This window comes from Aotus nancymaae, unplaced genomic scaffold (genome assembly GCF_030222135.1).
Source record: "Aotus nancymaae isolate 86718 unplaced genomic scaffold, 86718_ANA_hifiasm-v0.15.2.pri h1tg000041l, whole genome shotgun sequence".
Lineage (NCBI taxonomy): Eukaryota > Metazoa > Chordata > Mammalia > Primates > Aotidae > Aotus > Aotus nancymaae.
The window spans coordinates 36,895,218-36,919,150 of NW_026988455.1; the positions used below are offsets into that span (position 1 = coordinate 36,895,218).

General features: G+C 44.2%; 1 protein-coding gene across 2 annotated transcripts in view; it reads right to left on the reverse strand.

Moving 5' to 3' along the window:
* PCSK5 (proprotein convertase subtilisin/kexin type 5) overlaps positions 1-23,933 on the reverse strand; it is a 472,843-nt gene that overhangs the window by 12,187 nt on the left and 436,723 nt on the right. For both annotated transcript variants that reach the window (XM_064361641.1, XM_064361640.1), the window contains 5 exons: positions 22,859-23,076; positions 20,748-20,984; positions 16,260-16,490; positions 12,344-12,521; positions 7,432-7,649 (listed from right to left, as the gene is read on the reverse strand). In XM_064361641.1, coding sequence (XP_064217711.1) covers positions 7,432-7,649; positions 12,344-12,521; positions 16,260-16,490; positions 20,748-20,984; positions 22,859-23,076 — 1,082 coding nt within the window. The remainder of the gene's footprint in view (positions 1-7,431; positions 7,650-12,343; positions 12,522-16,259; positions 16,491-20,747; positions 20,985-22,858; positions 23,077-23,933) is intronic.

Sequence of the window (23,933 nt, forward strand, 5' to 3'; positions counted from 1 at the left end):
GAGTATCAAAGACAGAGAACTTCAACTGGGCAAGTTCACGGGTTGATGTCAAATACGGGAGGAAGAGGTGCGAACACTCCAGAGGGCTGCAAGATTCATCCACTAACTCCTGTTCTAGAATGCTTTCTATTATTTTAAAATTTAACACCCTACAGATGTGTTAAACTTTATTAATTTTTATTTTTGAGACAGACTCTTGCTTTGTTGCTCAGGCTGGAGTACAGTGGTAAGATCTCAGCTCACTGCAACCTCTGCCTCCCAGGTTCAAGCCATATTCCTGTAATTCTCATCCCTTGAATACAATCTCAAGGATACTGTGAGGATGAACTTTTGAGACTGGGAATGCCCAAAACCATCATCCTTAATTCACCCAGGAAATCTCAAACCCAAATAATGTATAGTATTTCTATAGTATAAGGCCATAGTAACCAAAATAGCATGGCACTGATAGAAAAACAGACACATAGACCAATGAAAAAGAATAGAGAACCCAGGAATAATGCCACACACCTACAACCATCTGATTTTTGACAAAGTCGACAAAAATAAACAATGGGGAAAAAGAATCTCTGTTCAATAAATGGTGCAGGGATAGCTGGCTAGCCATATGCAGAAGAATAAAACTAGATCCCTTACAATCACCATATAGGTGATAACTCAAGATGGATTAAAGATTTAAATGTAAGACTTTGGCCAGATGTGGTGGCTCATGCCTGTAATCCCAGCACTTTGGGAGGCCAATGTGGGCTGATCACTTGAGACCAGGAATTTGAGACCAGCCTGGCCCACATGATGAAACCCAGTCTCTACTAAAAATAGAAAAATTAGCTAGACTTGGTGGTGTGTGCCTCTAGTCCCAGATAGGAGGCTGAGGCAGGATAATTGCTTGAACCCGGGAGGCAGAGGTTGCAGCGGGCCAAGATTGCACCACTGCACTCCAGCCTGGGCAACATAGCGAGACCCTGTCTCAAAAACAAACCAAAATAAGCCAGGGGTGGTGGTGTATGCCTGTAGTCCCAGTTACTTGAGAGGCTGAGGCATGAATATTACTTAAACCCGGGATGTGGAAACTGCAGTGAGCTGAGATTGCATCGCTGCACTTTAATCTGGGCGACAGTGTGAGACTCTGTCTCAAAAATAAAATTAATAAAATAGATGGGAACAATAGACACTGGGAAATACAAGAGCAGCGAGAGAAGGAGTGGGGCAAGAGTTGAGAAACTACGTATTGGGTACTACGCTCACTACTTGGGTGACAGATTCATTTATACTCCAAGCTTCAGCATCATGCAATATACCTTTGAAACAAACCTGCACATATACCCCCAATCTAAAATGAAAGTTGAAAAAACTGTTTTGTTTTTCAAACTGTGCTTACAGTATCATGAATCATTTCTCTAATCCCCACAAATAACTTCAAAGGCTGGTGTTGTCCTGTTTTGACTGTTGACAGTAAAAGACATTAGCTTACCTAATGATGGTTGCCTAATCTTAATTAGAAACCAGGTACCCCCCACTGCATTGTGCTGCTCACTGCACAACACTAGTGGTTGGAATTAGGGTTGTCAGATTTCACAAATGAAAATAAAGTATTTTATTGGGCAACTTTGGAATAAAGGTCTCACATATCCAATAATCATGGTAACAGAGATAACTTCAACTTTTCAAAAAATCAAATAGCCAATATTTACCACCATATGGCCAATGACAGTATCAGCTTTCCACCACTCCCATCCCACCCCCAATTCAGTGTATTGTCTCATCTGTTATCTAATTCTGGTTAGACATTTTGAGCATTAACCATATGTGTTTCTGGAATGAAAAAGAGATAACATGGATTAATGAGTAGTTACTGCTGTTTGTTTGGAAGGCTAATTCTTTCATGGGCGGGAGTCAATTGCGAATGGACACAGACTGGGAACCACTATATGGTAGAATTTTTATGGAGTTGCCTTAGGGCCTTCCTGGGAATGGTGGGAGGGGAGTGGGGAGGGGCATCAGATGGGGCTCTGAGGTGGTTCCTCTGCTTCCACCCGAACAGCTCTGCCTGGATCAGTTTACCTAATAGGGTTCAGCCTCAGATTTTATCTGAGGAAGGTGGCCACTACTAAAATACCATTTGAAACCATTGCTCTAGATTATTACTGTGGTGTCCAATACGAGCACTTGAAATATGGCTAGTGCAACTTGAGTTGTGCTGTACATGTAAAATGAAACATCTCGGTAACACGTGTGTAGATCACATGTTCAGATATTTTGGCTAAATGTGTACAATTAAAATTATACTTGTTTTTATTTTTTAAACATGACTACTAAAAATTTTAAATCACATTTTATTTCTCTTGGACAGTGCTGATACACCACTAAGTACAATTACACAAATTAAACTAGCCTGGGCTGCAGGGACCTTTGCTGGTTTGTTCACGGTTGTATGAACATTGCGCCATAAATAAATGGATGAATGAATACACAGAGTACTAAAGGAATATAGAGCGAAGGGTCTAGGGGAGGCTTTCTGGAGGAAGTGATGACTCTAATGGATCTGAAAGAGGTAGCTAGGCAGAGCAGGCTGGAGAAAGTATTCCAGAGAGGGAAAGTGGGTGAGGTTGGCTCAGGTTTACAGCAACTAACTATGCCTGGATTAGAGGATAGGAGAGGAGCTAGTGAGAGATGAGGCTGAAGATAAGAAGAGATCTGTGTTGAAGGGCCTCATATGCAAAGATACTAAATTAAAATTCAATCCTGGCCGGGTGTGGTGGCTCACACTTGTAATCCCAACACTTTGGGAGGCTGAGGCAGGCAGATCACTTGAGGTCAGGAGTTTGAGAGAATAGCTTGGCCAATATGGCAAAACCCCATCTCTACTTAAAATATTAAAAAAAAAAAAAATTAGCCAGGAGTGGTGGTGTGTGCCTGTAATCTTAGTTACTTTGGAGGCTGAGGCAGGAGACTCGCTTGAACCCAGGAAGCAGGGGTTGCAGTGAGCCAAGATTGCGCCACTGCACTCCAGCCTGGGTGACAGAGCAAGACTCTGTCTCAAAAACAAAACAAAACAAAACAAAATTCTATCCTAAAGTCAGTGGAGAGTTGTTTTTAAGTGGAGATCAGTCATTATATTTGTTGTGTAAAGAGATCAGTCTAAGAGCCTATGGAAGACTGATTTATTATAGGCTGACTAGTGCTAAAGATAGGAAGACCAACTAAATAATTGGTAAACTATTCAGACAGTGAAAGGGGAGTCTGAACAAAGGTAGTGACACTAGGATACCAAGAAACTGGAGATGGAGTCAGGAAATATTTAAGGGACAGATTTGGCAAGATTTGGGGACATATTGAATGTGGGGATTAAGAGAGGGGGAGGAGCAGAGGGTAATGGCCAGGTTACTGTCTCAGGCAACTGGGTGAACGGTGGAGCCATTTATCCAGATAGGGAGCATCAGAACAAGTGGTTTGGGAGTTGAGCATCCAATTAGAGATATTGAGTCAGCAACTGGATGTATGTAACTGGAGCTCAGGAAAACCATTTGGGAAAAAGAGACAGATTTGGAGATACCAAGACATAGGTAATATTGGAAGCCACCTTAAACTTGGAGATGGCCGTATCCACATGTACTTGGGAGGAAGTTATTTTAAAATATAATGTCATCACGATACTGTTCAGGAGTTTCAGCTCAGTAGCTCAACAGAAACGTGCTGACAGTCTTCTCCCAGTGTGGGGGAATATGTGATTTCTCACCTCATTTTTCCTAATTCTTGGCATTTCTATGTCATCAACCTATTTCCTGAAGATGAATCATTTCTGAAGGAAACAACAACAACCACCAGGATTAGAAGCAGGCTCTAGCAGGTTGGCCTTTGCTTGTTTCATCTAAGTATCCCTCCTGCCATCCCACCAGGCATTTGGATTAGTAGAGTGAGGCTGGGCAATAATTTAGGGTATAATCATCTTCTAAGAATCTGATTATCCATTAGTAACACATATGCATTAAAAAATAATATTTTATAAGTTCAGATTCTGACATCCCATTCCTATTAAACATAATGCAATTATAGAATAAATATAAAGAGAGAAAACAAAAGATAGATAGGCGTTACAAAGAAAATGAAATCTCTTTGGAACATGAAGGAAATATAAATGCAAAATGGTAGTCAGATTCAAGCCATCCACCTTCTCTGCTCCAGGACTAGAAGTAGGCAATGGTGGCTGTGAGTTCACCTTTTCTACCAAAATAGGAACTAAAAGTGTTTTACATAAGACCAGGGCCAAAATCTAAGCTTAGGGCTTAAATCGGGAGTCAGGTTGGGACTCTGCCTTAGTAGACATAACCGCCTGACGAGAACTCCCCTCAGCTCCTAATTGAATTGCTGATGGGATCTGTGCTGTCATCAATATCACCTCCAGGCATACTGGAACATCTTGTTGCTGGACTGAGTTTCAGGTTGGAGAGAGGGATAGAGTTAGTGAACAAATTTCTAGACTGTGAGAAGCAAAGATAAAAGAAGAGATAGAGAGAGTAAAGAACCAAAACCAAAATATTTCATTTACAATGAGCTTAAGACCCGCATTCCAAAGTATATAGATAAAATGAATGCTAAGAAAGATGACAGGCCAGGTGCAGTGGCTCATGCCTGTAACATCAGCACTTCAGGTGGCCAAGATGGGAGGATTGCTTGAGCCCAGGAGTTGAAGATCAGCCTGCACAACATAGCAAGACTTTGTCTCTCTTATAAAATAAAGTTAAAAAAGAGATGATAAACACAATCAACAATTAGAATATGAATTTACATCAGATAATATTGATATAAAAACGTTTGACAAAGTCTTTACAATTGGTATGTTTAAGATACCCATAAATAAATGAAGACATAGTATCCATAAATAAATCATAAGACAAAAAGATCAAAAATAAAAATGGATAAGAAAAAGAAACAATTAAAAATATTTTTTCTTCTTTTTTTTTTTTAAGGCCTGGTCTCACTCTGTCACCCAGGCTGGAGTGCAGTGACACAATCACAGCTCACTGCTGCCTTGACGTCCCTTGCTCAAGTGATCGTCCCACCTCAACCTCCTGAGTAGCTGAAATTACAGTTGTGTGCAACGATGTCTGACTAATTTTTGTATTTTTTTGTAGAAACAGGATTTTGCCATGTTGCCCAGGCTGGTCTCAAACTCCTGGGCTCTAGTGATCCTCCTACCTCAGCCTTCCAAAGTGCTGGGATTACAGGTATTAGCCACTGCAACTGCCAATTAAAAATCTCAAAAGTAAAAATATAGTCACTTGAAAACAAAAAAATAGATGGGTTGGACTTTAGACTGAACACAGAGAACAAATCAGGGAATGAAATGGAGTGCCGAAGAATTAACCTAGTATAACTCACATAGAGTCAAAGAGGTAAAATATAAAAGAGTAGGTAGGATACGAAGGACGGGTCAATAAACTCTAAATTGCATTTAATAGAAATTCCACAAAAGGATATTGGAGAGGAGAGGAGAGAAACAATTTTTGGAGGTCTAATAGCTGAACATTTTTTAATTTGCAAAAAGACATTAGGAGTATGTTTCCTATTCATTCATTCATTCAGTGAACAAACACTTAATGAACACTTATGTTTTACACTCTAGAGTAGAAACAAAGGATACACAATGAATGTAGTATAATCCTTGCCTTTGCTTGGGGGCTCACAATCAGTAGGAGAGATGGACATGTTTAATTAAAATGTAATATAAAATTTCTATGAGAAAGCAGTGTATTGCAGAATTAAGGAGGAAGAATACTCCAGAGAGGACTAACAAAAGCTTCACAGGGAGATGGGATGATACTCAAGTTGAGTCTTTAAGTTGAGAGTTCCCTAGAGCATTGTTCTTCAGGAAGATGAAACAAAGTCAATAGAGGCATGAAAGAGCATGGCATATTTGGTGGCTGCTGAGTGGTTCTGGGTAGTTCTAGGTGGTTCCAGCTTCTAGAACACATGGAAGAAGAGTCCTTAAGACATATGTTAAAGAGACTGATGGGAAAATCTTAATCACCTTTTAAATATAAAAGCACTTATTGGCCTGAGCGTTCGCTCACATCTGTAAATCCCAGTACTTTGGGAGGCCAAGGTGGGTAGATTACGAGGCAGGAGTTTGAGATTAGCCTGACCAACATGGTAAAACCCCATCTCTACTAAAAAAATTTTCCAGGTGTGGTGGCACACACCTATAAGCCTAGCTACTCAGGAGGCTGAGGCAGGAGAATTGCTTGAAACCAGGAGGTGGAGGCTGCAGTGAGCTGAGATTGCACCACTGCACTCCAGCCTGGGTGACAGAGCAAGACTCCATCTCAAAAAAAGAAAAGAAGAAAGAAAGAAAGAAAACACTTATTAAAAGTTTATTGAAGAGTAATAAATAAATGCATAGAATGGAGATATATACCATATTCATAAATACAGTAACTCAGGATTATAAAGATGAGTTTTTCTCCAAAATAAATTCAATGTAATGCCACTCAATATCCAAATAGTTTTTAAAAATGAATGCTTTTTTAAAAACTGAAACTTGATTGATTATATATTTACATAAAATAACTAAAAATAGTTGAGATAATTTTGAAAGGAACAGGAATGTATCCTACCAGCTAATACATTTTTCTAGAAAGTTTTAAAAAAATTTAGAAGTACTTCTTCCTTAAATATTGAGAAGCATTCATGGTGATCACATTTATGGAAAGATGTAAAGAAAAATAAGAAATTTGAATTTTAGGACAATCATTCTGGCATTAGTGTACCAGATGACCTGGTGTGGGGGCAAGATACAGAAGTGGTGACCAGCCAGCTGCTTCAAAAGGTGTGATACTAGATACTGAGAATGGAAAATGAGGGTAGTGGGAATGGAAGAAGATGTCATTAGATAACTATTTGGGAAAGAGAATCAACAGACCTTGAAGTTTTGCTTTGTTGGAGGTGGGTGGGTTGGGTGGGCGACAAGGGAAGGAGAAGAGTCAAGCAGAACTTCAAAGTATTGGCCCAGGCTCGTGGATAGATGGTGAGCCTTAAGGATCTCTGGGACAGACAACTAGGCTTCTGTAAAAGAGGCATGGAGCTTGGGAGAGTTTGAGGCAGAAGTCTCAGGGAATAGTGAAAGTAATGAAAATAAACAAGTTTCCCCCAGTGATTCAAAAGGTAGAGTAGGAAAATGATGAGTGGGCGAACAATACTTCCTCAAGGAGGTGATGCCTGTCTCTGGGCCTTGAAGGATGGGGGATGGGCAGGAGCAGCAAAGGTTAGAGGGAAGATGCGGAAGAGCAAACAGAGGGCACTGATGCTGGAGAGGATGACACATGGGGTGAGAAAGCAAGAGGAACCTCCAGGTGGTGAGAAGTGAGAAAGGAGCAAAGAAGGAAGAAAACCTTTTCATTTTTCTATACCACATGCAAAATGACAGACTCTCACCTTTGCATTGATCACAAGTCGGATGGCATCTCTCACAGGTCTGTGCCCTTTGCTCGGCATAATAATGGTCTGGACAGGTGCGATGACATTCTCCTTTGGAGCGAAGTAGAAAGAAAAACGTATCGCAAGACAGGCAGTCTGTGGGCTGTGGGCCCTGGCACGTCTTGCAGCTCCTGTCGCACCTCTCACACCTGCCAGTGGAGTTTTCTGCATAATATCTGAAACCAAGGGAGAAGAAAAGATGGAGTACAAAGCTTTGCTCCTAAATTGGTTGCGGTGGAAAACATGGTAGTCAGATTTCATTTAAAAGCTGGGTGACTTTCGCCTCTTTACCTTACTCATTAGATCACCGCTAATGCCACTAATGAATCCAATGATTCCCGGTGTTCTTACCTGTAAATTGGGCCAATCCCTTCCCTACTATTTGTGAAGATTAAATTGGGTAACACATATGAAAAGACCTAGTGCTTATCACACCTCGTAGCACCTACATCGTTAATAGCTACCACTGCCTTTTTGTTCCAGGTGCCTCTCCAAATTCATGCTTTAAGTTGCGGTTAATAGCTGGCATCAGGGAATGGAAGGATTTTTTTTTTTAAATAGAGATGGCTATCTCACTATGTTGGCCTGGCCATTCAGAGATACATTTAAAAGATCCATCCAGGCCAGGTGCAGTGGCTCACACCTGTAATCCCAGCACTTTGGGAGGTTAAAAGAGGGTAAATAAATTCTTGCTAAGGATGAACTTCTAAAGGTCATCTGATTCATCTCTGTATCTCTAGACATCAGCACACTAAACCTATCCTAGAAACCTAAAGATTCATCTTTGGTTTCTCTGGTGCAAAACTACAGGTCCCAGTAGGCTCTTTTGGTAGACTAATTCAGCTCCATGAACTTGCTGAAAACTCATCCCATGCCTAGGTTGTGGTGAGCCTTCCTCTATTTAGCCACCTGTCACTGATCTGAGTGAGTACACTTGTACCTCAGTGGCCCAGCTTGTGGTAACTTGAGACTTGCTTCACTTTCTGCAGTTATGTGAAGAACAGTGACTACCATGTGTCAATCTCTAAGACTGAGGTATCTGAGAGGCAAGGCGATGATGAACTGAATAGTTGACAAAGGCCACATAAGACTCAAGAAACCATCAGGGAAAAGTGAAATCTACACAGAGCAGAGGGAATACACGAGATTAGAGTCAGAAGATCAAATTTTTACTCCTGACTCTGCCATGTATTAGTAGCTACGTGACTTTGAGCAAGTCACTTACCCCTCTGAGCCTCAGTTTCTTCATCTGTAAAATGAAGAGAACTCATATCAACCTCATGAGATTGTTGCAGAATCAAATCATAATGTAAAGACACATTGTGAGTGGAAATACTTTGTAACTCTTAAGCAGCATTCAAAATTTTTTTTTTTTTTTTTGAGACGGAGTTTCGCTCTTGTTACCCAGGCTGGAGCGCAATGGCGCAATCTCGGCTCACCGCAATCTCCGCCTCCTGGGTTCAGGCAATTCTCCTGCCTCAGCCTCCTGAGTAGCTGGGATTACAGGCACGCGCCACCGTGCCCAGCTAATTTTTTTGTATTAGTAGAGACGGGGTTTCACCATGTTGACCAAGATGGTCTCGATCTCTTGACCTCGTGATCCACCCGCCTCGGCCTCCCAAAGTGCTGGGATTACAGGCTTGAGCCACTGCGCCCGGCCTCAAAATTTTTTTTAACCTAATGTTTTTATTATACATTGTTATAAAGATGAAAAGCATCAGTAGGAACTCTGGGAAAGAAAGCTTGTCAATTCCAAGTAGGTTTTTAAAGTTATCGAGGAGTAATGTTGAAAGAGACAATGAAGAGTTTATTGGATCAGATTAAAAGAGTATAATACCACTGCTTGTTCTAAGGATTCATCTCTTCAGCCTCCCAGCCTTGAAAAGCATCTCGTGCATAAGCACAAGCAATAACCCAGGCTTCAAAGAAACTTCTCTGATTTAAACACCAAAATAATTATGTGGGTTGGGATAGGGTGCAGAGAAGTATATACCTACTTTTCCAAGGCAGAGGTTTAACATAAGAGGCTTATGGCAAGCATGTGGAACACTGATTTTATAAAAGGAAGAGTTCTCCTCTTACACCTCATGAATATTCCATTTCTTCTTTTTTATTAAAGAGATCTATGACAACCTGTGCCTCTCCCCACCAGCCCTGGGTAACTTCACACACTGTGGAACAATTATCTTCTTAATTCCGTGGTCTGCATTCTATTTAGATCACGAGATAATCAAGCACCCTTTTTGTGCTTGAGAGTATTTACTGGCTTGATTTGAGGAAGATGGGATCCAGATCTTTTTAGACACTGTGGTGATGCAGAAGCACTAAGCCAGGTAGCTTCATCCCTGTTTTTTTTGTTTGTTTGTTTTTTTGTTTTTTGAGACAGGGTCTTGTTCTGTTGCCCAGGCTGGAGTGCGGTGGTGTGATCTTGGCTCACTGAAACCCGCCTCCCAGGTTCAAGCAATTCTTATGCCTCAGCCTCCTGAGTAGCTGGGATCACAGTCACCTGCTAACAGACCCTGCTAATTTTTGTATTGTTAATAAAGACAGAGTTACACCATGTTTGCCAGGCTGGTCTTGAATTCCTGGCCTTGAGTAGTCTGCCTGCCTCAGCCTCTGAAAGTGCTGGAATCATAGGCATGAGCCACTGTGCCCAGCCATCCATCCCTGTTCTTGTCTGGCAGGGCCCTTTCTTCCTTGATCTATATGGCTGCTGGTTTCCTTTTTTCGAGATACAGTCTTGCTCTGTCACCCAGGCTGGAGTGCAGTAGTGTGATCTTGGCTCACTTCAACCTCTGCCTCCCGGGTTCAAGCAATTCTCCTGCCTCAGCCTCCCAAGTACCTAAGATTACAGGTATATGATACCATGCCACGCTGATTTTTGTATTTTTAGTAGAGACAGGGTTTTACCCTGTTGGCCAGGCTGGTCTCGAACTCCTGACCTTGGATCCTCCCTCTTTGGCCTCCCAAAGTGCTGGGATTACAGGCGTGAGCCACCGTGCCCAGCCTGGCTGGTGTTTTTCAAGAGCTGCTAATTGTGGCTCTGTGCTGAGCGTTGTAGAGGCAAATGTAAGACAGAAGAGGTGTTTTTCTTCCAGGAGTTTATAATTTTTGGGGGAACAGCCATATAGGAATAAAAATAAACTCTAAAAGGTCAGTGATATGATTTGGCTCTGTGTCCCGCCCAAATCTCATCTTGAATTGTACTCCCATAATTCCCATGTGTTGTGGGAGGGACCCGGTGGGACAAGGTTAGATTGTGGGGGCAGTTTCCCCCATGACGTTCTTGTGGTAGTGAATAAGTCTTACGAGATCTGATGGTTTGATAAAGAGAAACCCGTTTCGCTTGATTCTCATTCTCTCTCTTTGCCCGCCACTATCCACATAAGATGTGACTTGCTCCTACTTGCCGTCCGCCATGATTGTGAGGCCTTCCCATCTGCGTGGGACTGTAAGTCGAACTAAACCTCTTTCATTTGTAAATTGCCCAGTCTTGTGTGTGGCTTTATCAGCAGCGTGAAAACAAACTAACACAGTCAGTCTTTGTCTTACTCACCTTATTCATACATACAAAGTGCTCGTCATGAAACGTGTTAAATAAATAAGTGAATGAGATACATCGAAATGCAAGGCAGCATATAGCACTAAAATGAATAAAACAAGCAGTAACTGCTGTAGGACTGAAGAGATGTGTCTATTTGGGTGAAAGTATTTGAGGAAGGTCTAAGGTTACAGCCCTCGATTTGGGTCTGGAAACTCCCAGTGCCCTAGGTTATTGATTGGGTAGAAAGAGTCAGCAACAGGCCTATCATCAATCTTTTATTCCTTACTGGGAATGCCCAGGGGGAAAAAACAGGATGACTGGGTCAAACCCTCTTCCAAATATGCTGGCAATCAGACCTTCTGATAACACAGTTTTTCCTAGCAGAAAAATAATAGAGTCCTTATCTGTGAAATGCTTTTAGAGGGATACATCAAATGTGTGTCTAGGTTGTTAATGATAACAAAACCTGTAATTTGTGGATTTATGGAGGGCATGACAGGTTGGGGAATTAATGGGGAATAGGTGGAGATGTTAATGGAACTGTTTCCTTTGTAAATCAATGTTCCACACGCACTGCTCTCCCCACATAAGCAGGTTGGGAGAATGTGAGACCCTGAATTTTAAATCTGAATCAGAACAAATCCCGAAGCTGAAGAAAAAGAACCTCCATTAAGGGTCTTGGGCTTCTCTGAGGAAAGGATGCTTTGCCTCTGCCTTGTGATTGCTGAGACCCTTTCCCAAATTGTTTTAATTTTTAGAAACAAGATCTTGCTGTCACTGAGGCTGGAGTGCAGTGGTGCAATCATAGCTTACTGCAGCCTCCAACTCCTGGGTTCAAGTGACCATCATCCCCGACCTCAGCTCCCATAGAAGCTGGGACTATAGCCTCATGGCTCCATGCCCAGCTAATCGTATCTTAATATTTTACAGATGGGGTCTCACTATGTTGCCCAGGCTGGTTCAAACTCCTTGCCTTAAGTGATCCTCCAGCCTCAACTTCCCACACAGGTGGGATTACAGGCATGAGCCACAGTGCCCAGCTGCCAATATGCTTTGAATTATCAGTGAGGACTGTTGCTGAGGAAGATCAATTGCTCATGTGACTCTGGCCGGACAATCTGACCCTTTGTGTTAACTCATTGGCTCACTCTGCCTCTCCTGTTTCTCTTCTGTTATGGTGAATTGGTTCATCTTTGCTCCTTACTAGCACTGAGACTTCAAACTGGTTTTTTAAGTGTTCTGAATCTTAGTTTCCTCATTTGTAAAATGGGTTGATATCTGGTGTGGCTGTGGAATTACATGGGGGAAAATGTATCAAGCACTTACCCTTCCCTGCACTGGAGCAGGCACTCTTTTCCCAGCTGAAACCAGCCCGGGCGGCAGGAGTGGCACTGCCTGCTGTGTCTCCCTTCACACGTTCTGCAAGAGCTGTGGCAGCGGGCACACCGGTGGCTGTCCTCATCGGCATAGTAGCCCTCTGGGCAGTCCTTCACACAGGTTGTATCTGTCATGGGAGGAAAAAAGTCTTTCTGGACATCAAGCATGACACATATCTCCCCTATGTTCTCCCTCCTGTGTGCCATGGTAGGAGGGAGGAGAGGGCTTCAGGAAGAATGGAACAATGTCCCTGTGAGTTGATGGATATGCTTGGGAACTAAGATGAATGTCCCAGAAACAGAACTGCCCTAAGGCCATGAGGAATACAAGGAAAACAGAGGTCACAGTGGATTAGCCGTGGTGGGAAGAACAGAAACTACAGTCCAGCGACTGTGGATGTTGGCAACGGCTCAATGTCCAGCTCATGTATCCGGTTAACTAGGGGGAAGTCCCAGTTTCCTAAAGGAAAAACACCTCTATATTAGTCTCTTATTGCTGTTCTTACAAAATATCCCCACCTTGGGGGCTTGAAAAAACAATTTATTACTGTTCTGGAGACCCACAGAAGTCCAAACAGACCCACAGGGCTCTGTTCACTTTAGAGGCTCTAGGAGGGAATCTGTTTCATTTCCTTTTCCACTCAGAGAGTTCACCTGTATGCCTTGGCTCATGGCCCCTTCTTCAGTCTTCAAAGGCAGCAGTGCAGTATCTTCTCTCTGTCCCCGTGCTTCTGATCACATCACCTTCTACTACTGGCTCCAATCCCCTGGCATCTCTCCTATCAGACCTTTGTGATGGCATTGGGCCTATGTGGATAATTCAGGATAATCTCTCTATGCCAAGATCCTTAATTAAATCACAGCCCCAAAGTCCCTTTTACCAAGCAGAGTAATACATTGACAGGATCTGGGGATTGGGATGTGACATCTTCAGGGCGGCCATTATCCACTCTACCACAACAAAAGTATCTAGTTTATAAATAGCCTGACCCTGGTGGTGTGGTGGTATGGGGCAGGGTGGAGAGAATGTGAGGAGACCAGGCTGAGCAAATCTGGGCCCATCCCCAGGGGGCTACAGCTCTGTGTCTTACACCAGCGCTGAAGCCTCAGTTCTAGTCTAATCTACAGCCTCTGTTGAGGGGAAGACCGCTTTGTAGAAGCAAGGTGTCTTCCTCTCTGTATGAAGGCATCTGAGATGATTACTGGTGGAACTCTAGATTGGAGATAAGTAGAAAAGAAGGTCCCAGGGGGTGAGATTACATGGGAGATGTGGCTGGAGGGAATGCTTTTGTGAAGCAGCAACTGCTGGGAAGGAGAGTCACAGAGATTTGTGGACCAGGAGCTAAGGCAGCTGGAGACAGAAGACTGGTCTCTAAGTGTTTTCTATTGTGAAGTGATCAGGAATGGTACTGAGAATGAGTCTCCCCGTGTCTTAGCAGGGGAATGGCATCCTTGCTCAACATGAAGAAGAAAAGCTTGCTGCACATGTCTTTAAAACATTTCTTTTAATGTTTAAAAATTTAAAATTTAAAATTTTAATTAATTTTTTATTTTTTTGTAGAGATGAAGTCTCACTATGTTGCCCAGACTGACCTTGAACTCCTGGGCTCAAGCAGTCCTCCTGCCTCGACCTCCCAAAGTGCTGGGATTACAGGCGTGAGCCACTGCGCCCAGCCTACCACACGTCTACTTGGAGGTTCACGCTTCTGGTAGGGGAGAAAAGTGCTCACACTTCCTGGTCTTCACCATATTCATCTCTTTCTTCTGTCTCCTATGGCTTCTTTTTTGGTTAAGCTTTATTTCATTTTCTTTCTCCCATGCTTGTTTTAAGCCTAGTCACAGTACCCCTGGAAACCTGAGGACATTGCTTCATATTACCAATAACCTTCAAACCTGATCTGAGGGACATGGCCAACCTTGAACTGTGCCACATTTTACTTAAGAAGATTTCTTAATCAGCCACGCTACATGGAGGGGAAATTTTGATCAGGAGCTGAATATCTACATGTTCTTAAAGAGTAAGCCCACAGGCTACTTTTTTTTTTTTTTTTTTTTTTTTTTTTTGAGATGGAATCTCGCTCTGTGTAGCCCAGCCTGGAGTGCAGTGGCACGATCTCGGTTCACTGCAACCTCCGCCTCCCGAGTCCTGGTTCAAGAAATTCTCCTACCTCAGCCTCCCAAGTAGCTGGAATTACAGGTACAAGCCACCATGCCCAGCTAATTTTTGTACTTTTTAGTAGAGATGGGGTGTCACCATGTTGGCCAGTCTGGTCTTGAACTCCTGACCTTGTGATCCGCCTGCCTTGGCCTCCCAAAGTGCTGGGATTACAGGCATGAGCCACTGTAGCCCACCCAGGCTACTTATTAATTACAAGGGAATAAATAGTAATTATGCATTAGAGAAACTGAACATCTTGGTCAGATGATCAACATTAATATCACCGAGATCACGCACCTCCAGGTGTGACTCTTGGAGGACACAACAACTCTGTGAAGTAGGCTGGCCGAGCACACACACTCTGCAACTGATCACAGAGCAACTTCACACCCATCCAAAAGGAGAAATGAAGACTGTATTTGTCTAAAGCATTGATATTGTGAGAGAGAAAGAAAGCCCATGGAAACATTTCAGATTAAAGGAGGCTAAAGGGACATGGAAGGGCCTGGCTTAGTGGTTCACGCCTGTAATCCCAACACTTTGGGAGGTTGAGGCAGGAGAATAGCTTGAACCCAGGAATTTGAGACCAGCCTGAGGAACACAGTGAGACCCTTGTCTCTTAAAAGAAAAAGAAATTAGCTGGACATGACATGGAAGGGCCAGGCATGGTGGCTCATGCCTGTAATCCCATCCCATCTACTTCGAAGGCTACGGCAGGAGGATCTCTTAAGCCTAGGAGTTCAAGGCTGCAGTAAGCCATGATCATGCCAGTGTAATCCAGCAGCCTGGGAACCACGCCTGGCTGCCTGTCTCTTAGAAAAAAAGTGGCTGGGCACGGTGGCTCATACCTGTAATTCCAGCACTTTTGGAGGCTGAGGAGGGCAGATTGCTTGAGGCCAGCAGTTCAAGACCAGCCTGGCCAACATGGTGAAACCACATCTCTACCAAAAATATAAAAAAAATTAGCTGGATGTGGTGGTGCCCACCTGTAGTCCCAGATACTCAGGAGACTGAGGCATGAGAATCGCTTGAACCCAGGAGGCAGAGGTTGCAGTGAGCTGAGATCATACCACTGCACTCCACCCTGAGCAGAAGAATGAGACTCCTCACAAAACAAAACAAACCAAAACAACCAAACAAACAAAAACAACAACAAAAACATGGGGGGACATGGAAGTGAAATGAAACAAGTGACTCTAGACTGAACCCTAAAGGGGAACTGACAAAATTTTAATATGGATAGTGTATTAAAATATCGTATGAATGGAATATTTACTAGAGTTGATACCTATCCTGTGGTTATGTAAGAAAATAACACTAATCGGAGGAAATAGGTACTAAAATATTTACGGGAAAGGGGCCATGATATATGTAACTTGCCCGCAAATGGCTTCAAAAAAATAATATTGGGAATGATGTACATGTATACACTGAGAGAGTGAGAGAGCGTGACAGAGAGAACAAGTGAGAAGGAGAGAGAGAGCCCAGACAAACAATAGAGCAAGTGGGCCAGAAGATGAGCGATGGGCAAACTGGGCGAAGGCCATCCATGTGCTGTTCTCTGTATGGTTCTCACTCTTGCATCATTTCCCAAACACAAAGCAAAAAATTAAAAAGAAAGAAGCCAGTATCTACTGGACAAGGCAGTGTTTGAGGACGTTTCCCAGAGGGAGGGAAACACAAAGCCCTCCTTGGAGAAGTAACTCACTGAGAAGAAGGCTGTCCCTGGGGCACGTGCGGCACTGGTCCTCCGCCGGCCCTGTGCAGTGGAGGCACTTAACGTGGCAGAGCTTGCACCTAGTAGCATCCTCATCCCAGTACTCGTAGGGGGTGCATTTCTCATTGGCCACACAGCTCCCATGGGGGTTCTTCATCAGGCCTTTCTGACAGGTGGTGCAGGTCCCAGATGATGAGCAGGTCAAGCAGGATTTGTGGCAATCTGTGGGCGTGGAGGGGTGGCAGACAGAGTGAGCGACGGCCAGGGTGGCCCTCGGTGGAATGGTTTCCCCTTGGAAAGAATGTTCACAGTCCTTCCACATTTCTTCCAGAGATTTCCAGAGCTCTGGGCCAAGGGTGTGGGGTCATGAATTGGGTACAGCCCTTGAACTCGGGTGGGCCATTCTTTTGCAAAATGAGAGAAAATTATTTTATTTTCTCTGTGGTATCCAGGGAGTGCCTTCCTGCAACAGCCACCTCAGAAATATTAGTAAGGCTCACTATAATTACCCAAACTGCAACAAAATAATAACAAGCCATTCTGTAACAGCACCTTTTCCACCATCGTAACACCTCCTGTTACGGTCCTCCACTCACCTCCAGAATACCTTGAGCTTATCACGAGTACAGCAGTTGTTGGAATGTATTTAATTGTCTGTTGACAAATAAAGGTCCCTTTTGCATTTATTTTTGAACACATAGTGCCTGTGAGAGGGCCTGGCATATAACAGGACTCAATAAGTATTTGTTAGACAAAGATAAATAACAATTCACTTTCACCTCTAGGTTTTCTTTTTCTTTTCTTTTTATTTATTTAAATAGAGATGGGGGCCAGGTGCAGTGGCTTATGCCTGAAATCCTAGCACTTTAGGAGGCCAAGATGGGTGGATTGCTTGAGCCCAGGAGTTTGAGAGCACCCTGAGCAACATGGTGAAACAGTCTCTACAAAAAACACAAAATTAGCATGATGATGTGCGCCTGTAGTCCCAGCTGCTCAGGAGACTGAGGTGGAAGGATCTCCAGAGCCCAGGAGGTCAAGGCTGCAGTGAGCTGTGATTGTACCACTGTACTCCAGCCTGGGTGACAGAGTGAGACCCTGTCTCAAAAAAAAAAAAAAAAAAATAGAGATGGGGCTTCACTTTGCTGCCCAGGCTAGTTTTGAACTCCTGGCCTCAAGTGATTTTCCTGCCTTGGCCTTCTGAAGGGCTGGGATTACAGGCATGAGCCACTGCACCAGGCTGACCATCTCTGGGTTTTAGTAGTTGCTGTTCTCTCTGCCTGGAACTCTCTTCTCCCAGATGCATGCAGGGTTTGCTTCCCCCCTTTCTCAATGAAATCTTCTAAGGCATCTCAAGTTTTATCTCTGTTCTGCCTATCTTCCTGTCCTGCCCCGCCTTATTTTTGCTCTTGCCTTATGGTCTTTAGTGCCTGTCTTCCCTAATAGAATGTGACTTCCATGAGGGCAGGGAATCTGTTCGTTTTGCTCCCTGCTGTTCCCCAGGCCTGAAAGAGCACATGGCACATAGCAGGCCCCCAGTAAGACTTCCCTGGCTGAACAGATGCATGGTATTATTATTGTTTATATTATCCTCTCATTTAATCAAAATCAGGAAATTGGGCTGGAGATGCTGAGTCACTTATGCTAAGTAGTATCAGGAGTTGAACCCAGGACCTCAGCAACTGCCTCGCTACTTCTGCCCCAGTGCCTCAGGAAAGGTATGGGACTTCTAGAGGTGTCTGTACTATCTATTAAAGGATAATCTGGGTGATCAGAATGAATCTAAAATCCTTGTGTTTCTTAGAGAAGATCCTGCTTAGAGATTGACTGATTGGTTGGTTGGTTGGTTGGTTGGTTGACTGATTTAGCTCTAGGGTCTTGCTCTGTTTCCCAGGCTAGAGTGCAGTGATGTGATCATGGCTCACTGAAGCATTGACCTCCCAGGCTAAAGCGATCTCCCATCTCAGCCTCTTGAGTAGCTGGGACCACAGGTGCACACCACCACATCTGGCTAATTTTTATATTATTATTGTTTTTTAAGAAATAGGGTCTTGCTATGTTGCCCAGGCTGGTCTCAAATTTCTGGACTCAAATGATCCTCCAGCTTTGGCCTCCCAAAGTGTTGAGATTACAGATGTGTGCCACCGTCCCCAGCTGAGATTGCTTCATTCTAAATGCTTTTCTACACCTCCCCAAATCTTAATTTTCAGATTGGGTCATTTGTGTCATCTCTCTGGAAAGTCAGGTTGTCTCTGTGTTTCTTCCAATACCACATTCCTTTTCCCCTCTTTGGTCTGGTACAAAGCGCAATCGCATTGTAGGGAGACACGTCAAGTGAGTTTCCAACTCTGTCCTCACTAGCGGGGTCACATTGAGCAGGCGCTTAGCTTCTTAAAGCATCTATTCCCTTCTCAGGAAAATGGAGAAAATTGCCATATACCTCAATGGCTCTCAACTCACACTAAGCATCAGAATTACCGGGGGTGGGAGGAGGAATTAAAATGTTGGGTGCAGGCATCTGTGGTTGTTAGAGCTGCCCAGGTGATTTCAATGAGCAACCAGGCGCCTTTTTCAAGATAATTAAATCAGGTAAATTAAGAAAACATGCTCTGAGACCTGTAAAGCTCTCTATATGGTAAATTACTTTCATTATTGAACATCAGAGAAAGGCCGGAAGTTCAACCTCAGTTCCTGCCCTCACACAGGCAAGATGGCGCCGAAGGCGTGTGGCTGAGTCTCTCGGCTCCCAGAAGCTATCCCCAGACCCGCGAACGCCCGCCTGTCTGCATGTGGACACAGCCTTGACGTCCATGCTTTTTCAACTGTGAGCAGGTAGGACATTAACACTAAATAATGCTTTACATAAAACACAAAAAAGGCATATCCGAATCACAAGGCTGGAGCAGAAAGCCTTCAGGACTGAGACACATCTTCATGTCCTAGCAAAAACCTTCCCCTGAGTATGTCCTAGGGCGTGGGTGTCCCAGCGTTTCTCAGTGGAAGGTTACTCTCTGGCTCTCGCGGTTGTTAGGGGAACTGCCTCTGGACATCTATCTTGTGTTTGCTTGCGGGTGACGTAGAGGGGTGAAGGGCTGCTGGCTGCCTCATCGGAGTAGACCCTGGGGCTCTGGAAAAGCCCCCTGACCACACATTTCTCTCACTTGCTAGAGAATTCTAGTAATGCATAACTTATTTTTCTGTCCCTTGATAATGAATAAGAGGCAAATGATTCATGCGGAGTTAAAACATAATGGGGAGGCCGGGGAGGGCAGGTAACTTGAGGTCAGGCATTCAAGACCAGCCTGGCCAACATGGTGAAATCCTGTCTCTACTAAAAATACAAAAATTAGCTGGGTGTGGTGGTGCACGCCTGTAGTCCCAGCTACTCAGGAGGCTGAGGCAGGAGAATCACTTGAACCCAGGAGGTGGAGGCTGCAGTGAGCTGAGATCATGCCACTGCACTCCAGCCTGGGCAACAGAGCGAGACTCCATCTCAAAAACAACAACAAAAAACATGGGCCAAGTGCAGTGGCTCACACTTGTAATCCCAGCACTTTCGGAGGCTGAGGTGGGTGAATCACTTGAGGTCAGGAGTTGGAGACCAGTCTAAACAACATAGTGAAACCCCATCTTTACTAAAAATATGAAATTAGCCAGGCACGGTGGCATGTGCCTATAGTCCCAGCTACTCAGAAGCCTGAGGCAGGAGAATCGTTTGATCCCAGGAGGCAGAGGTTGTAGTGGGCTGAGATCATGCCACCGCACTCTGGCCAACAGAGTGAGACTCCGTCTCAGAAAACAACAACAAAAAAAAAAAAAAAAAAAAACCATGGAGAAAGACAAGAGGCACCAATAAAGTCCCTTATGGTGGCACAGTTTGCTTGTGCTATAAACTTTTAATGGCTTAACATTTCAAGAAAAGTCTTGGGTGACTTGAAGATTCCTCCTCTCTGCTGTAAATCTTCATGTGAGAATGTTATTTTGATCAGCAGTTCATAGCCACTGTTGTGAGGAAGGTCCATGTGATTTGTCACTAACAAAAGTTACCTGTACAAAGCTTATGAGTGATTCATTTAAAAGAAGATTTACAACCGATTCAAAATACGACTCCTTGAGTGAGGGGGTAAAGGATGAGATGGGCTGGACACAGTGGCTCACACCTGTAATTCCAGCACTTTGGAAGGCCAACGTAGAGGATTGCTTGATGAAGCCAGGAGTTCAAGACCAGCCTGGGCAACATTCTGAGACCTCATCTATATATCCCCAGCAACTCTGGAGACTGAGGTGGGAGGATCACTTGAGCCCAAGAGATGGAGGCTTCAGTGAGCCATGTTTGTACTAAACTCAAGCCTGGGCAGCAGCGGGAGACCTTGTCTCAAAAAAAAAAAAAAAAAAAAAAGATTGAGATGACAGCTCTGGGGCTGGGCCTGGGCTGGAATTGCGCAAACCCTGGAGCCTATTTTGAATCCCAGAAGTCTTTACCTCTGCACTCCTTAGTCTCTTTTTCATAATAGGTTCCTGCCGGACACTCCTCCAAGCACAGCCCATCGTAGAGGACCCAGGAACTCTCAAGACAGAGCTCGCAGTCGTCAGCGTTGGGGCCATTACACTCCAGGCAATCTTTATGGCAGGGGACACAGTGGTGTGAGTCTGCATAGGAGCCACGGGGACAGGACTGGTGGCACACATCATTGTGCAGGAAGAACTCAGGCATGCACTCTGGGGAAAGGAGGAAGCAGCAAGTTATCTCCGGGGGAAAGGAATTCATTGTTTCTGCAGTGGGCTAGCTCCTCCCTCAGCACTCTGGTTGATTTGACCTGAGAGTATGCTTACCCTTCCCCCACCTGCCAGGGTATAGACTTGATATCTCACAAGCCCTGGCTTGATAGGGGGAGGCCACACATGGTGACCATATTAGATGGTGCTGGACTTACACACTGAAATGGTCTGCCCTTTGGAGGTGCAAAAAGTTGCAATGCTGCAAAAGACAGGGTGGCTGAGAGGCTGGCGGTATTGTTTGAAAAACCCGAAAAACATGAACAGATTTTAAAAGTTGTATTGAGAACTTCACACTCTGTTCAATACAGAAAGCAGTTCAGGAATGGTTGGATTAGTTAACTTTTCATTCATTGTTCAGGTACCACAACGAATAAAGGTTTGATCAATGTGAAGAATACGGTGTGGGTTTATTTTATTCGTGTTCATTTTCTTGCTTTGGAGGGAATCCTGGAAAACACTTGACGTCACACCAGCAGAACACTTTGGATAGGGCAGCACCAGTTAAATCAGTCTGTATTATTATTCGGGAGAGAAAATTGAACAGCTTTTTTGGGGAGATAATTCCTGAAGAAAAAAACAACAAAACTTGTTCATAGCCAGAGTGGTCATCTCTGTCATAGTTGCCCAAACTTTTTTTTTCTTACTCTTTTTAACAATTGTAGTTTTCTTCTTTTTAGACGGAGTGTTGCTCTTGTTGCCCAGGCTGGAGTGCAAAGGTGTGACCTCGGCTCACTGCAACCTCTGCCTCCCTGGTTCAAGCAATTCTCCTGCCTCAGCTTCCGGAGTAGCTAGGACTACAGGTGCCCCCACCACGCCCAGCTTATTTTTTATTTTTTTCTTTTTATTTTTTGAGGAGTCTCGCTCTGACACCAGACTGGAGTACAATGGTGCAATCTCGGCTCACTGTAACCTCTGCCTCCCGGTTCAAGTGATTCTTCTACCTCAGCCTCCCGAGTAGCGGGGACTACAGGCGCACCACCACCCTGTATATTTGTTTTTAGTAGACATGGGATTTCACCACATTAGCCAGACTGCTTGAACTCCTGACCTCAGGTGATCCACCCGACTCTGCCTTCCAAAGTGCTGGGATTACAGGCATGAGCCACCGCACCTGGCCAAACAATTTCAATTTTCTAGATACTTCTGTGTTTTGTGGTTTACTAGCAGTCTGTAAGATTTTATGTTCAAAAAGATGGGAACAGCTGGGCACGGTGGCTCATGCCTGTAATCCCAGTACTTTGGGAGGCTGAAGCAGGTGGACCACCTGAGGTAAGGAGTTTGAGACCAGCTTGACCAACATGGAGAAACTCCATCTCTACTGAAAATACAAAATTAGCTGGGCATGGTGGCGGGCACCTGTAATCCCAGCTACTCAGGAGGCTGAGGCAGGAGAATCACTTAAATCCGGGAGGCAGAGGTTGCCGTGAGCCAAGATCTCACCATTGCACTCCAGCCTGGGTGACAAGAGTGAAACTCCATCTCAAAACCCAAAAAACAAACAAAGAAAGGGAACATTAAGTTTTTCTCTGTATCTCTAGCACTTAGGATAGCACTTGCACACCTACTGTGTGTACATGTGAGTGTGTGTGTAAGAAATCATGCAGAAAGGGGCTCTTGCTTGTCTTAGCTGGCAGCATCCATAATGAAAAGGGCATATCTCACCCTCAGTTTCTCTGATGACAGGCACAGACACGTACCTTTTGGGAAAGGTAGGGCGAATGGTTCCCGCAGCTCTTTGCCATCCACCCTCAGATAATTGGCCCCACCGGGTGGCTCAGCAGAGCCTCGCTCTCCCGTGGAAAGCTCCCAGGTACCTTTGCACGTTTTCTCATGGATGCAGTCCTGACACATCTCTGGGCAGTGCTTGCACACCCCCTCCACAGCCACGTGCCTCTCGGGGCAGGTTTCCTGGCACACTCCGTGGTGCAGGACCAGGGCTCCTTCACAAGAATGGCAGTTGGTGGCGTTTCCTTCACACGTTCTGCAAGGAGAGCTACAGCGTTCGCATACACCATCTTCTGCATAGAAGCCCCTGTGGAAGGAAGAGAGAGCACGGCTGGAGAAGCTGACCTGCTGGAGAAGTGATTCATTCCTGGGGGAAAGGAATTAGGGCTAAAAATAAAAGGGCTGCTGCTGTTGTCGGCTGAGAGGCATCCACGGATTTATGAGGAAGTGAAAAAGAACATTCAGAAAAATGAAAGGAAAAGGACAGGCATTATTCTTGTGAAAGGAAATAAATCTTGGGACCCTAATATCACTAAGCCAAAGGGAAAAGTCAAGCTGGGAAGTGCTTAGGGCAAACCTGCCTCCCATTCTGTTCCTTCAAAAGATAGCTACTGGCCAGGCCAGATGGCTCACGCTTATAATCTCAGAATCGCTTGAACCCAGGAGGCAGAGGTTGCAGTGAGTGGAGATCACGCCATTGCATTTCAGCTTGGGCAACAAGAGTGAAACTTTGTCTCAAAAAAAAAAAAAAAAAGATATTTGCTAACTTATAAATAATGGTGAATATCTGGATGCTGTGTCATTGCAGGTGATGTTCCTGTTATAAATATTATTGCTGTTCTAGGATGGATCACACCCAAAAGGTGATTCTTAGAAACAGCAGTAAAGCTTCCCAAGAGAAACTGGATATTATATGTTCCTCAGACTCTGTGTCTTCTGTTGTTGGTTTTCTTTTTTCTGTAAACACAAAGATGAAGGATTCTGCCATAATCAGATCACCCTACCCATAACAGGATGACATATGCTCGTAATTCTGCAATATTCCTAGGCCACGCTGGTAACTTTCCTACTGCTCAAAAAATACAGACTCTCTTGATGGCTGTATATCTTCATAGTGTCTGATTGTTCCCTGAGAATGGTTCAACCCAGACGCGGAGGAAAAAA